Source organism: Mustela nivalis (assembly GCF_964662115.1).
Source record: "Mustela nivalis genome assembly, chromosome: 1".
NCBI classification, from domain to species: Eukaryota; Metazoa; Chordata; class Mammalia; order Carnivora; family Mustelidae; genus Mustela; species Mustela nivalis.
Window position 1 is genome coordinate 74,200,070 of NC_139020.1, and position 15,776 is coordinate 74,215,845.

The 15,776-nt window shown below is 44.9% G+C and overlaps 1 protein-coding gene across 1 annotated transcript in view; it reads left to right on the forward strand.

The window, feature by feature from the left end:
* Nucleotides 1-11,876, forward strand: part of TM4SF4 (transmembrane 4 L six family member 4) — a 48,405-nt gene extending 36,529 nt beyond the window's left edge. The window contains exons 4-5 of the mRNA XM_082682321.1: nt 6,807-6,996; nt 11,246-11,876. Of these exons, the coding sequence (XP_082538447.1) occupies nt 6,807-6,996; nt 11,246-11,263 (208 nt within the window). The 3' untranslated portion in view covers nt 11,264-11,876. The remainder of the gene's footprint in view (nt 1-6,806; nt 6,997-11,245) is intronic.
* The last annotated feature ends 3,900 nt before the right edge of the window (nt 11,877-15,776 follow it).

Sequence of the window (15,776 nt, forward strand, 5' to 3'; positions counted from 1 at the left end):
CATTTCAGCTTTGTTCTTCACTGCCTGGCACACTGACTGATGCACACCGAGGTGGTGAGGAAACGCGGTTGTGGGGTCCTGCTTCACGGGGAAGGATGGGTCCGTGCCTAAAGAAATCTGAACACTCTATGTATTGATTTCCATGAGAGTGTAAAGTCCCACAAGAGCAGACTTTCGATAGGAAGACAGAGAGCACTGGTTCAGTGGTGATAGGGGCCACAAGGGCTTCAGGTAAGAGAGCATCCCTGCCGTTCTCGAGAGTTACACAAGGGTCCAGGCCTCTAGTATCCTCATCAGAGGCAGGGATTCCTGAAGGCATTGATTATATTGTGGACTGCCCCCTTTTCTGGCAGAGGACTGTTGGGAAATGTCCAGCTGCCTTGGGATTGGCCTGCATGAGCACAGAAATCGGACACCGGATCCATTTCCTGAGGTTCTTCGCCAGATAGTTTACTCTCGCCCTCCTGGCGGTGTATTTCTGAAACTCCAGGTTGTCTGCTCTCAAGGCCGCTCCTACTATTATCTCTACCCACAGCCTCAGTGCGGTAGGAAGCTCTTTTCTATTTATTGTTACATAAACGCCAAACGTAAAGTCAATTAGGACAAGTTCCCGTCCCAAACGAAGGAGGGAGAAAGGAAACACAACCCGGGCCCCACGCCCCCCCCCCCCCACCAAGGCAACATGATGGCCTTAGGCCCTCACACCCTCTGCGGGCACAGCCACTCCCTGCTTGGGAGGGAAAGGGATGGATGCCCAAGGTCAGGAGAGTGACAGCTGGCCTGTGGGCCACCACAGGAAATGCCAGTGTGGGTGAAGGACAGGAAAGTACTTTTCAAACTATTCTGTCCTTCTGGTGAAGCAACTTTCCACGCACATCACTGCCATCTGCCTCCCCGTTACCCGGTGATGTCCGGTTTCCTATATGTCATCATGCCTTCGCCTCACAACTGACCGGCTCATGAACTGGTCTCAGATCACCGTGGTTTAATTATGAAAACAGGGTAGAGGTGACGTTGTGGGCAAGCAGGAGCATTTCAGAATTCTGCACCCTCCTCTGCGCATGGCCGGGCTTTGATAATTCTACGTGAGAGGAGAGAGGTTTGCTTCCCATGAGGTCTACGCAGAGACTTCAAACTACCCTGTGAGTAAATATGGCTGGGTAGGGGCTTATTACAAAGCCTGTGGATACTACACTTTCCACGTGATTCATAGAATATTTAGGCCATTTGACTACCCATGGCTGGTTTTTGTTTTCCCTCATGCCCTGACTTTAGCATTTAATCCCAGAGAAGGTACAAGTCCTCTCTCTCTGTACAAGGCCTGAAATAGGCCACAATTGGCACAGGAAGGGCTTTTGGGGTGGGGGGGGGCGGGCTCTAGGTGGAGCCTGTCACACTTTATCCTCTTTGCGACCTGGCCGGTTTTCCTCAGCATTCCATTGTCTCCTACATCCTGTGTCCTGTCTTCTGAGGCAAGAACTCACAGCCCTTTAGGACCTGATCTCCCATGCCAGCTCTAAACCTTCCCTCCGACTGCCGGGGCTCATCCTGATCTTCTTTCAGTAATAACTAAATCTCTGCCACTCGGTGTTTTCTGGTGAACAAAGTGCTCTCGCCCACGTGTTTCATTTGATGCTTACAAAAAGCCTGTGGGATTAAGTCTCCCTCAGAGGGAAGAAAGCTGAGCCCAAAGAGGACATGCAGCTTGCCCTGAGCTATGCTGTTTCTTAGTGACTGAAGCTCAGATCCAATCTTTGAGCCCAAGTTACAGTGTCTTCTCTAGAATGCGAGTGATACTGATTTGCGGGCTCTGCTTTTTGTGCAAATTATAGATTCCATCTAGCGTAGCTCAGGGACCTCTGCCCCAGTGGATACTTCTTATCCAGGGGTTTCCAGAGCGTAGGCATGGCAGCAGCTGTTGTTGTAGCTGCAGGCCTAACACACATGCACAGTTACCAGTGAGGAGAACGGAGGAATCACTTGCATGCGTGAGCTCCCGCAAAAGGATTCGGGACAGTTGTCGCTCTTTCCTTATCACCGAAGGGCAGTGGCAGCCACTGCACTCCTTCCTTTCTTCCTTCCTCTTTCTTTCTTCCTTTTCTCTCTCCTCCTCCTCCTCTTCCCCCCTCCTCCTTCTCCTTAACGTTAAGGGGCTAAGTGGTTTTGCATGCATTATCTCACCTAATCTTCCTAATAAATCTGAGGAGAATTCTTATCCTTAGACAGAAAAATGTAATTCAAATAGGTTAATCTTCCCAGGGCTCCATAGCTAGTCCTGAGTAGAAGGAAAACTTTAAAAAGCAAACAAACACTTGGTCGGCACGCTACTTTGCGCTGAAGCCTGTCACAGACATGGAGCAGGGTAGGAGAGACGTGTGACTCCTGCCCCAGTGAGCAGGGGGCTAGTCAGGGTGCCTGTGCCTGCCAGACCCTCACGGTGCAGAAAAGGATGAAACGGAGGAGTGTGAGGGAAATTTCTCTGAGGAGGTGATGAGAACTGGTTTGGAGAGATGAAAAAAAAAATGTGTCTTCCAAAGAGGGAGGAGAAGCACATTTCAGGCAGGGAAAAGAACAGGTCCTGAGACAACCAGGGGAAGGAGCGACATGCTCAGAGAATGTCCCATCACTGTGAGCCTGAAGCTCAGGCTGAATGTGGCGGAGAGGAACAGAAGGGGACACCACATGGGAGTGCAACAGACAGGCAAGCCAGACCTTTGGGACCTTGGGGACCAGCAGAGGACTTCAAGCGGGACATGCCACCACCACTTGTAGATTTCTAGGGTGATCATAATGGCAGTGATATGGAGAAAGAACAAGGACTCAGTAACAAAGAGAGAAAAGTAAGAGGTTGGAGTAGTAATCCAGATAGGATTATGGACACCTGCAAGGCAGTGGAATTGGGGTTCAAAAGGAGGACACAGATTTCAGAGACCATCTGAGATGAAATCATCAGGATGAAGTATGAGGAGACAGGACAGAAGTTATTAAGGTGGACTCTGAGATTTCCAACTTGCGGCACAAAATTCAGGACTCTTCAATGCCATAGAACATAGCCTGTTTTGTTGTGTTCCTCAGAAAATCTTGTTGGCGATCATATTAAAAGAGCAAAGACAGTTAACTTTTTCTGTCACAAGAACCATACTAAAGAAGCATTCTAAAAGGAAAAGGAAACCTAGGACATTTTGAGATACACCCTCTTGGCTTCCTTTGAAGTAGGACCTCCTCCCATCCAAGGTCTTCCTTTCTGAGACAATCGGCTACGTCTACCTTGACCCTGAGCTGCTGAACGGGAAGCAGCTTGCATCGGGCATGAGGGCAGCTACAGGAGGGAGAGCCAGAGGAACTGCCAAGGACAGTTAGCAGTTGGGGAGGGATAAGGGAAATGGCCAAGCACAGTTCTCAACCAGCCCAGTCGGACTGTGACGCTCCCCAGGGAAGGTGAGGTAAGGCGAGCTCCCTCCCACCAAAAACATGGAAGAGAGTACAATACAGGTTCAATTGAGACCATCTGCATTTGTACTTCAAAGATTCTTCATCAGCAAGGAACTCCCTGAGCTGCTCTTGAACACATTCCCTAGAGCCAAAAGCCACACTGACCGAGAGAGATGGGGTGTTTCATGGAGGAGGCAACACTCGGGGATGTGAAACAGCTTTGCTTTTGTCCTGACTGGACTTGGGGACCAGACCCACCCCTGCCACCTGCCAGTGGTGTGATCTTCAGTCAAGGAAGGGTGACAGCAAGCTCTGCTTCACAGGTTCAGATAAGAAGCAAATAACCTGATGTCCGGAAAGCTCTTGGCACCATTACTGCCACGTGCTGTGAGCTGAACATTCTGCCTTATTATTCATCGTCATGAACAGAACTCATGACTGCGAACAGAATTAATTTTTATGCAATAGAACTTTCTGAAATGTTATGCTTTCATAATGATTCTGTGCTTTAATTTCTAACCACCCACATGAAGGTCCAAAGAGAATATTCTCTCTACCATGGGATAGGTAAATCTTAATTAACATGCTATGGTAAATATATTGTATAAATCAAATTTCACAAATACATTATATTTCAAATATACCGAAGGGATATAATTACTCAAGTGGGGCGGGGGGGAGGGTTGTGTAATGATGAAGAACATTGGCTGTGGAGTCTGATAGACCCAAGATCGAATCCAGGCACTGCCGCTTACTGGACTCAAGTTCTTAATCTGCGTATTTTCGTTCATTCAGTAAATATGTCGGGAAGGCTACTTTATGCACAGCACTGTTGCAGTAAAATAGCCTCTCCTTGCAGAATTGAGAAGGACGGTGTGAACCCGCTAGGCCAGGGCCCTGCACGGGCAGGACCAGGACATGACAGCTGCTGTTAGTGACTGACCACTCCCTGTGCTAGAACTGGGGACAGACATAGGAAAAGTGGTCTCTGCCCCTGTAGGTGTATGGTCCTAGAAAGAAGACAGGCACATGGACAGATATGGCAGCACGTGGTCCTGGGGGCTCTGTTCCGGAGGGACACAGAGTGCTGAGAAGCACAGGAGGGCTACCAAAGCCAGCCAAGAGCAGGAGAAACATCGGGGAGTCTGTTCTGGAAGATGTAGCCCCTTGAATAAGCCAGGCAGAGCACCTTGGGCAATGCATTTGGGCTTCCCTGTTCCTTCTATCTGCTGCCTTTGTTGCTTGCAAGAAATGAATTTCAGGAAACCCATGGCTTTCTATCTGGATGTGGATGGGATTGCTGCCGCTCAGGTGTTAATAGCCTTTAAATAATTAGATGCTTGAAAACTCTAGTTTAAGGGGCTTTAAACTGACTCAGCTCTCCTTGCTTCACAGAATGCGGAAACATGATTAGCTTCTGGGGCCATGAAAAATTAGGGCCACCTCTCTCCTGGGGTTGGAGAGTTGCACAGAGTAGTCATGGCCAGAATCTCAGAGACTCTGAGCCTGAGAATCTGGGAGGAGAGTAGAAGGGTCTAGAATGGGTATTCGTGGTGGTTTGTGAGCGGGAAGGCAGCAGCAGAGATGGGACTGAGAATTCTCCAGGTATCCAAACTCAACCCCTGTTTTCAGGAGCCCCCATGAGCATTTTACCAATCTCACCGCCAGGAGGCGCTGTCGTCCCATCTCTGCACAGACTCTTGCGGAGGGAAAGAACTGGGGAGTGCCAACTACTTCTTAGAATCCTTGCTTTCTAGAATGAGCCTGGTAAATACCATGTCTTTATGACTTTCTATAATCAAGTTTGAAAATTGTAAAGACAGAGAGGACTGCATAGAAAAATGAAGCACAGAAAGAAGAGTTCTAAAAAACAAGTTATTAAAAAGGGAAGTTTTGTACAATACATAAGGTACCTTATCTTCATGAGTCTTCACAATGGTGAGGTTGTTCTCAGCCCATTTTATAAATGAGGAACTGATGCTAAGGGTGGGGTAAGACTCGCATGAAGAATACACAGCTAGTGAGAAGATGCTCTCGTTCAAACCCAGGCCCAACTGACTCCAAAATAGCAGGCTCTTTCCTTTAGACCACACTGCTCAGATTAAGTAAAATAGTAACAGTACTAGTGCTTTATTGAGCACTTACTACATGCTAGGCGCTGTTCTAAGCACTTCGCTGGTATTGATTCATGTCACTGTCACAGCAGCCGTACGACTTGATGTTATTCCCACTTTATAATAAGGACGCAAGTCCCATGGCTAATGAGCAGCTAAGAACTGTGCAATTATGGAAAGGTGAATCAATGCTACAATGTTTTATTTTGAAATCAAGAGCAAAATGCCTCATCTTGCCTTTATCCCTTCTGCTCTATTAAACTCCAGGGTATCTTCCTTCACTCCAAAGATTTCTGAAGATCTTAATACAGAGTGGATTTAAAATGAGAATTTTAAATCTCTCAGGAACAGGAGTCGTCAAAAAGATCTGGAAACAATATGGTAGATGTTAATTTAGTAGCCAGATGGAGTTTCCCACTGAGTCCTTGAAAGGATAGAGGATACATGAAGGAAGAAAGAGAGACCAATTTGTAGCTCTAAGAATATGAGAAGAAATTATAATAATCCACATTTACCTACTTTCCTCCGCTTTGTGTCTTAAAGATAATATACTTCATATTTCTCCTTCAAGACACAATGCCCTTTATATTGCATTGAACTCTTTATATATATATATTTTATAAAGATACTGCAGTTTCTCCTATTTCAAAGTTTCATAAACTATGTATTAAGGCAGCAGATGATTTCTTCCTATTTTTTAAGGAAGAAATTGAAGAATTTTAAGGAAGTAACTAAATCTTCACATGTTAACAAAAATATAGTTGAATCAAATTCACAATTTGGCTAGAATTAGGCCTTTAAAAACTAAAAAATGAATGGATATGTGTACAATGTTTAAAACAGGGTCTGGCTGGCACATAGTATATGTTAGGTGTTGTTTTTAAAATTGTAATTATGGGATATTTTTCTTTAAAAAAAAAAGATTTTATTTATTTGAGAGAGAGACAATAGAGAGAGAGCATGAGAGAGGGGAGGGTCAGAGGGAGAAGCAGACTCCCCAGTGGGCAGGTAGCCCTATGCAGGGCTTGATCCCAGGACTCCAGGATCATGACCTGAGCCAAAGGCAGTCACTCAACTGACTGAGCCACCCAGGTGCCTATTATGGGACATTTTTCTTAGGGACCTTGTGCTTGGGATGGAAAGTATTACAAAAGGAAAATCATGGTGGTGTCTTTCTGGCCCAGGTACTGCATACATTTTACATTGCATTTACATTACATTCCATTTACAACTCCTTTCTCAACTCCATGTCCCCAACAGGGATTACCTCAAGGATGAGAGCTTGTACAGGCAATGCCTAGAACCTGTCAATGTGGTGCCCTGGAATCTGACCCTCTTCTCCATCCTGCTGGTCGTAGGAGGGATCCAGATGCTTCTCTGTGTCATCCAGATCGTCAACGGCCTCCTGGGGACCCTGTGTGGGGACTGTCAGTGCTGCGGCTGCTGTGGGGTAAGTTGAGGTCCTGGCGCTTTCTTCTCAGCATACAGGAGACCATGGCAGGCCACCTTGGCCGCCAGAGGGAGGGTGCAGAGGGCGGCAGCTGCCGAAACCCAGGCTGGAAAGTCCAGGCAGCCTTCTCTGTCGGCTCAGGGGAACGGAGACATCGTGTGGCCGAGAACCCGGTTCCGCTCTCTGCGTGTGTTAATATACACAGGCTGAAAGGGACCAAACTTTTTAGTCTCACACCCAGCTGACCACAGTCCTGGAGGAAGAGGACTCTGAATATATGTAGAAGTTTACAATAACATTTACTATTATTTATATGAAGATCCCCAGGGATGGGGCATTTGTCACTCACACATATTGACAACAATGACAGGTCATGGTCCAGCCCAGAATGTTCTCACTACACCCTAAATAGATCTAGACAGCAGGTTAAAGTTGCCAAGAATTGGGTGCCTGGGTGGCTCAGTAAGTGAAGCATCCGACTCTGGCTCAGGTCATGATCCCAGGGTCCTGGGATCGAGCCCCAAGTGAAGGTGGGCTCTGTGCTCGGTGGGGAGTCTGATTCTCCCTTCCTCCACCTTCTGTGTTCTCCCTCTCTCTCTCAAATAAATAAAATCTTAAATAAATAAAGTTGCCAAGAAATATGTGGAACACATGTCAGGCATTGTTTTCCCTGGAAAAGAATAGGACATACCAATGCAAAACCTATATTTTGTTGAGATTTCTGATCTAGAAGAGAGAGAGGGTTCTCAAGTGGGGAGATAAAAGGAAATCACTGAGGACTTAGTCTCCATATATGATTGTAAATTATTAATGATATAAAAAAACAAAAATAAACTTGTGGACAGTAAGAAAGTGTGATTATTTCAACTCATGACCAAGCCAGACCAGAGAATTGTTCAAACACACATGGAAATATTTCAAAACACAAATTGGTGTAGGAGGAAAAAATTAAACAGAACTCAAAAGTTCCATAAGGAAGAACTATGTAAATGAATATGAATTGTGGTCCATCTACTTAAGATAATATTATGCCCCCATTTTAAATGATCCAAATCATTTTCTTTAAATTTCTAACAACCATTGTTACGCATATAGGTCAAAAACTCTGTGTCTTGAAAAAATACAGTTGGTATATTGGTATTTACTTGGAAAGCTTGTATTCTACCCTGTCTTCTATTCATCCAGTTCCCCTGCTCTCCACCTGATTTCTTCTATATCGTCTGGAGTTATTTTGTTATCATTTTCCCCTACCTTAAAAATATTTTTAAAACTACAATAATACTGAAAATGCTTATGACTTAGTGTTATTTTATTTTTTTAAAGATTTTATTTATTTATTTGACAGAGATCACAAGCAGGCAGAGAGACAGGCAGAGAGAGAGATGGGGAAACAGTCTCCCCACCAAACGGAGAACCAGATGTGAGGCTCGATCCCAGGATCCCGAGACCATGACCCTAGCTGAAGGCAGAGGCTTACCCCACTGACCCACATGTGCTCCAACTTAGTGTTATTTTAAAAGAGCAAGGTATAAGGGCACCTGGCTGGCTCAGTTGGAAGAGTATGTGACTCTTTATCTTTGGGTTGTGGGTTCAAGCCTCACGTTGGGTACAGAAATTACTTAAAAATAAAATCTTTTTAAAAAGACAAAAATAAAAAGAGCAAGATACAAAGAAAAGTATAGAGAATAAACAACTATGTACATAAGAAAAAACAAACACTATGAATTTTAAAAAGACCTAAAGGAAATCCAATTCAAATGGTAAATGATCAGTAAGAAGACTGACTTTTTTCCTTCCTTCTAGCTTTTATTATTCAAAAAAAGTTTAACAATCATAAATTTTAAAATATACAAAATATAAATTAAAAGGTCATATAATTTACATATACATTTGACTGACTATTGAGATTTTTGTTCTATAATTTTTTTTCCTTCCAAAGTCTTATTTGTTTATTTTAGAGAGACTGTTGGGGGAAGGGCAATGGGAGAGAGAATCTCGAGCAGACTCCATGCTGAGCACAGAGACCTGACACGGGGCTTGATCTCATGACCCTGAGCTCACAACCTGAGCTAAAATCAAGAGTAGGACATTTAACCAGAAAGCACCATTCAGGCAACCCTGGGCTATAAATTTTCAATTCTATTGTGTGGTATTTAATGTTTTGGTCTTTAAATGCACATGGGAAGAAAAGAAAACTACCAGCTAGTAATCCATCAAAATTATTTTCATGAGAACAGTTAAGAATATTGAGCATCTAAATCTTGTAATTCATCCAAAATGATTTCATGCTTGCTAAATCAGCTCATTTCAAACACTTTCATTATTTCTTTTTCTGCCTACACAGAAAAGAATCATATATTTAATTAGGAAGCAAAATTTTCATTGCCAGATTTATGACAAATACAGCTGCCCTTTGAATAGAAGATAGTAGTTTATGCATTTTGAGGATTATCTATAAATTTTAAAACATCCCCATAGGTACCAGTACACTGACTCTTTTCAGTGAGGGTCATCTATACAAATACTGTAGTTTAGCAATTTTATTTATTTTTTTAAGATTTTATTTATGTATTAGAGAGAGAGAGAGAGCACAAGCAAGGGGAGCAGCAGAGGGAGGGGGAGCAGCAGGGAGGGGGGAGAGAGAAGAAGACGGTCCGCTGAGCAGGGAGCCCCAAGAGAGGACTCGATCCCAGAACCCTGAGATCATGACCTGAGCTGAAGGCAGTCGCTTAACCAACTGAGCCACCCAGGTGCCCCTGTAGTTCAGCAATTTTAATGAATAAGTCACTTGATAGTCAGAAGACAGTAGAAGGATCCACGGTTGTCCGTGCCTGGTAACCGCAGAATCAGAGGGTGAGTGCACACCGCCTGAATTCCCCGTCCTCCCATCCTCCTCTCCTCTCCTCCCTTCCTTCTTCGCCAAGTTTTTATTTCAAAAACTTCAAATCTGCATACAATGTAAAGGAACAGTACGATGACCTCCTATATTTTTTCACCTGGAGGCACAAACTGTTCACATCTGCTCACTCTCTCCCTGAACCATCGGGAAGTAACGTGCAGACAATCATGAAACTTCACTACCAGATATTTCAGGGCGCACGAGAGCTGCATTTTTTAGCAATTGGTCTGCTGAGGATTCCTTTCTTGTTGGCGGCTTGCCTCTCATCCAGCTGGTCAGCACCCCCACCTCCCGACCCCGTGGGATGCTGTGGGGGGACTTGGGCTCGCAGCCTAGTTCCGAAGCCTCCTCGCTGAGTGACCCCAGCAAGCTTCCTCACTCCCCGAGTCTTAGTTACCCCGACAGGCTCTTGCAGACCTTTTACAGAGAGTGTGCAGACCCATCGTGTTCAAGCAGAAAGTATTTATTGAGAGAGATTCCTGAGCCTGGCACGGGCCTTCCATGAGGTAATAGATGGAAACATGCCTGAAATACAAACTATGAGACCTGGGTTGGGTGCCAGCTTGTGCAGTCTTGGCAGTGTCCGTTGCACGCAATGTTTCTTTGTCTGCAAAACGTGGTGGTTAAACCTACTTCCCAAGGTTGCTGCGTGTTGAACATGGGGTGATAAATATGTATGCACATCAACAGTTAGAAGGCTCAGCACATTGTACCAATTGTTATTTACTCAGATACAAAAACTGGGGAGTTGGTGCAGCTTCAAGAAAAGGAGCACGGTCTCTGACCTTCACCTCCCTGGGTTCGAATCCTCACTCCTCTACTTACTAGTTGTATACATCTTACTAGATGTATACTTTGTATACATCACTTGAGTTCTCTGTGTTCCTTATGAAAAAATGTTTTAATAAATGAGGCAAGGTTACTTTGGTGGCTCAGTTGGTTAAGCATCTGCCTCTGGCTCAGGTCGTGATCCCCAGGGTCCTGAGATCCAGTCCCACCTCCGGCTCCCTGCTCAGTGGGGAGCCTGCTTCTCCTTCTCTCTCTGCCCCTCCCCACTGCTCATGCTCTCTCTCACTCTCTCTCAGATAAATAAATAAAATCTTAATAATAATAATAATAAATGATGCAAAATAAAATGAAGCCTCAACCCCTGTAACCTAAGCATCTATAAGTGACAGATGAAAGCTCTGAAGCAATCAGAAAAGTGTTGAAAATATTCAATAGGTAACAATATGGGGCAGGAGTAATCAGGAAGAAGAGGGGTGATGGAGAAGGGGAGAGGGAGGAGAGAAGAAAGCAAAAAAAAAAAAAAAATGTTGTCATAATTAAATTAACCTTTGTATCTTCTAGGGAGACGGACCAGTTTAAATCTCCTTGATGAGCTGCTCTAACTTGATGGCATGTGGGACATTACATTAGACTTATTCTTTTTCCCGGGGCTGGCAATTCCTGTCTGCGTCCTAGCTGACAAAGCTTAGGGACAACAGAGTTACTCCTTCCACTTTTCCAAGCAGCTTAGCTCAATTCAAATGTTTATGCTATTTTCAAAAATAAAAAATAGGTTGGTCACTTAAGTTAGGTTTCTGTATCTTTCAGATTCGCTTCCTTCTAGAATTGAAGAGCAGGTTCAAAGCAACTTTATCATAATTTGTTTTGAGGGAAAAATGTGTAAGGTCACACATACTACCACATTGCTTCTTTGTATATAGAGATGTTTATATCTTTGGAATGTTTACACAATTCAACGGAGGAAAGCACATTAAAAATGAGAAACTAAGACTAGCTTCTGTTTCAAGATTTATGAGAAAAACAGAATGACTGATGTATCATAAACAATTTTATTTGGTGTCTTTTGGGCTAATGTGTTTGAATTAGTTGTGACTAGTCTTTCAAGCCTGCTTATACTTGCAAGGTTTTCTTATGTATATTAAATTAAAATCATAATTCAGAAGTGATATAATAAAGATTGTGTGTGTGTGTGTGTGTGTTTGGGAGGAGGGGAAAAGACTGAATGACTACCACACTTTTTTTCACCTTTTCTACAAATGGCTTCTTTTGATGAAACAAACAAACAAAAAATGATGTTTTAGAAAAGTTGACTTGGGTAATAATTTTTGTCAGTGTCTGACCAGGATTAAGGTAATAGGTATTATTAATCTTGTATATTATATTAAGACATTAAGTTTGGTTCTATGAGTCAGGCACTAATAAGGAGTCAAATCCATTCTGTTGATGTGAGTTCAAACCCTAGCCCCACCACACACCAGCTAAGGGATCCTGGGAAAGTTACTTTCTAAGTCTCCATTTCCCTGCTGTTGAAAGGCAACCCATCATACAAGAAATTTTCAAGTTCCCCAAGGTGAAACAAGGAGGCCACCCAGGCACCCCTAAATATCTGGTTTTGAATGTTTCATGGGCTCCTTAAGGAAACAGTTCTGGGCTGAATTCTCCCAGTCCTCCATGCACCTGGCTCTCCTGAAACCCTGGTCTCGGAGAGCGCTGGCATCTGCCCTGGGCACGAACTACGAGAATGATGCTAGATGACTGTCCTAACTGCAGAACATACCACACCCCCAACCCTTTCAGTGGCTTTCATCACTGAGCCTCTGCAGACCCAGTATCACTCCACCCAGAACCTGGGGATCCTTGTCTTTGGCCCCACGACATAAACAAGTTCTGAAAACAGGCTTTCAGACCCTGTTCTTGCATGTGCTGGTCCATGTGCGTGGGAATGCTTGTTCCCTCCAGCTCATCAGGGTATAAACGCTTCTTCTCCTCCCAGACTCCATTCAGGGCTCTTGTCTTGTCCAGGTTCTTCTTTCCCAATAGTCCCCCCAGTTAACGGACAGCCCGCCCCCCACATTCTCCCGTGGTATCCTGTATCTGTCAGAATGGTTGCTCTTCCCTGTTAGATCACATAAAATGTCTTTCTTTGCCTCTGGACGGGGAAGCCCTTGAGCTCAGAAATGCTGTCTCATCCAAGTCCAGACCTCTCCCGAGCCTTGGGCCTGGAACATAGTCGCTGTGCTCTGGTGGGTGTCATCATGGTCACGTAGGTGTGACTTAATTATTCCGCTTGAAACAAAGAAAAAGCTACTCTCAAGCATTTGAGAATCAAGCATTTGTCATAAAAAATAACCCCAGGGCCCCTGCGTGGCTCAGTCGGTTAAGCGGCTGCCTTCAGTCGGGTCATGATCCCAGGGTCCTGGGATCGAGTCCTGCATTGGGCACCTTGCTCAGCAGGGAGCCTGCTTCTTCTTCTGCCTGCCACTCTGCCTGCTTGTGCTCTCTCTCCCTCTCTCTCTGACAAACAAACAAATAAAATCTTTTAAAATAAATAACCAAATAAATAACCCCAGCACTTATCGGTAATACCCAGAAACCTTGGTAAGTAATTTATACGCATGATTTCACTTGGTCCTCAAAACAACCCACCGCAACTGCCCACGCCTCACGTGCGGCTCTGTCTTCCCCACACTTCAGGGAGGCTTCTCTCCTTCCCGCAGGCCTCTGACCTCTGCTTGCCCCCAAGCCTGAGCAAGCACGGAAGTGTCCCTTTATTAGCGTATCCGGGGAATTGGATGACCACAGGGAGACACATTTCCTGTCAGACCCGGGCCAGCGTGCCATGCGCTTGCCCAACCTCCTATCGCTGCCAAGCCCTGCTTACCCCAGCCTGGAAAAGAAAAGCCTTTTCTGTTTGTTTTTGAGACGCCTGCAGATTCCTGAGATTGGAGATTCTCGTGTTGCAATAGTCCTTCTGAATAAAGTTTTTCCTATTCTAAGTCTGTTTTGTTTTTAACCTGACACAACCTTACGATATAGAAACTATGATTAGCTCCTTGCGTGTAAGAAAGAGGAAAAGGAGGCTTAGAAAAAAATAAACTTTCTCAGGACTCCACAAACACCAAGTGAAAAATCTGGGATGGGATATAAACCCAGATCGTCTGCCTATTTGAGGGTATGAGCCCCACTCTCAGCCATGGTGCTCCAAACCTCACTAAATCTTCTAACACCATCCAGGAAGCGAGGCTTTCTGATGCTAATTCCAAGTTCCTACAGAGAACTCTAAGTACTAAAATTTTGTTATTTTTTAAAAATTCATTCATTCATTCTAACCTGAATTAGTGCAAATGATCAATTAAAATATTCTAATCAAGGGGCACCTGGGTGGCTCAGTCAGTAAAGCATCTGCTTTCAGCTCAGGTCATGATCCCAGGGCCATAGGATCAAGCCCCTCATCAGGCTCCCTGCTCAGTGGGAAAGCTGCTTCTCCCTCTCCCACTCCCCCTGGTTGAATCCCCTCTCTTGTTGTCTCTTTGTGTCAAATAAACAAAATCTTTAAAAAATAAAATAATAGGGGGACCTGAGTGGCTCAGTGGGTTAAGCTTCTGCCTTTAGCTCAGGTCATGGTCTCAGGGTCCTGGGATTGAGCCCCGCAACGGGCACTGTGCTCAGCAGGGAGCCTGCTTCCTCCTCTCTCTGCCTGCCTCTCTGCCTACTTGTGATTTCTGTCTGTCAAATAAATAAATAAAATCTTAAAAAAAAAAAATGATGAGGAAAGACAAGGCAGGTTCCTGAGCTCTCTGCCTCGCCTACAGCTGCAGGATGGCTTCCCCCATCCCTGCTCCCACCCCCCACGAGCTCACACTGTCCGAGAGTGTGACCTGATGTGGAAATCAGTCTTGACATGCGTCAAACCCCTTTAGTAGTCACAACCCATGGGGTAGTGGTGCTATTATTATCACCCTTATAGAGAAGTGAAGAAATCAAGGCATGAAACGCTTAAGCAAGAAGCCCAAGGTCACGGAGTGAGTCAGTGGCAGGGCTGGCATTAACCCCAGGACTCCTGGTCCCACACCACGTTCCCCCACCACCGACCCTAGCACACTCCCGGCCTGTCCCACCTCTCAACGGAAGGGCTCTGCTGTGTGGCCCCCCATGTCGGCTCTGTCGCTTTCAAATGGCCAGAGAACTTAAGCTCCTTCCTAAGAAAGCTTAATGAACCGAGTTCAAGGAAAATTAATGGCAGATGTTGAGCCAAAGAGGAAAAACCACTGGAAGCTGATGTCAATGATCTATACTGAAAAATGCTGTAATCCAGTTTACTTTTAACTACATGTGTCCTCGCTGGCCAGGCTTCTTCGGGAGGGTTTCGGGATCACTGTTTCAGTGTGTGGCACTTCCTGGGACAGGGGAAGGAGAACAGGGTGCCTAGACATTGCCTAGACATCCCGTAACTGTGCAGCATGGAAAAGCTTCTCAGCGTCCTCCCCTGGAAATGAAAGTGATGAGTCAGGCTGCGGCTAAGTTCTTCTCCCGTGCTATCGTGCCTCTAGTTTGGGGATCGTCAGAAGTAGCCTGGGTTATTAACATCTTGGTCCACAGAGCGTAACTCCTTTGGAGAGCTTTTAAAAATCCTAGTGTCCAGGCTCCACCTCCAAAGATACTGATTTAATTAAAGGAGATTGGAGCCCAGGCATCAGTCTTTAAAAAAAAAAAAAAAAACTCACCAGGTGATTCTAATAAGGAAGCCAGTGAGAACCACTGCTCTGGAGCATTCTCAAACTTAAGCATTCATGAAAAATACCTGGAGGGCTTATTCCCACCCCAAAGTTTCTGATTCAGTAGGCTTGGGCGTGGGACATCTCAAGTTAAGTTCCCAGGAAACGCTGATGCTGCTGGCCCAGAGTCCACCCGTTGAGAACTCCAAAAGTTTCCACACCCTCGGAAGTGGTGTATGAAGTCAGATGAGTATTTTTTTCCCCTGCCCTCAGGAGAAAGCTCATAGATTTCATTAGATTTGCAAAGAGACCCATGTCTCCAGAAAGGTTAAGAACCAGAAGTAGAGTCAATTCATTAAATGTAAAGCTTTTTGTGG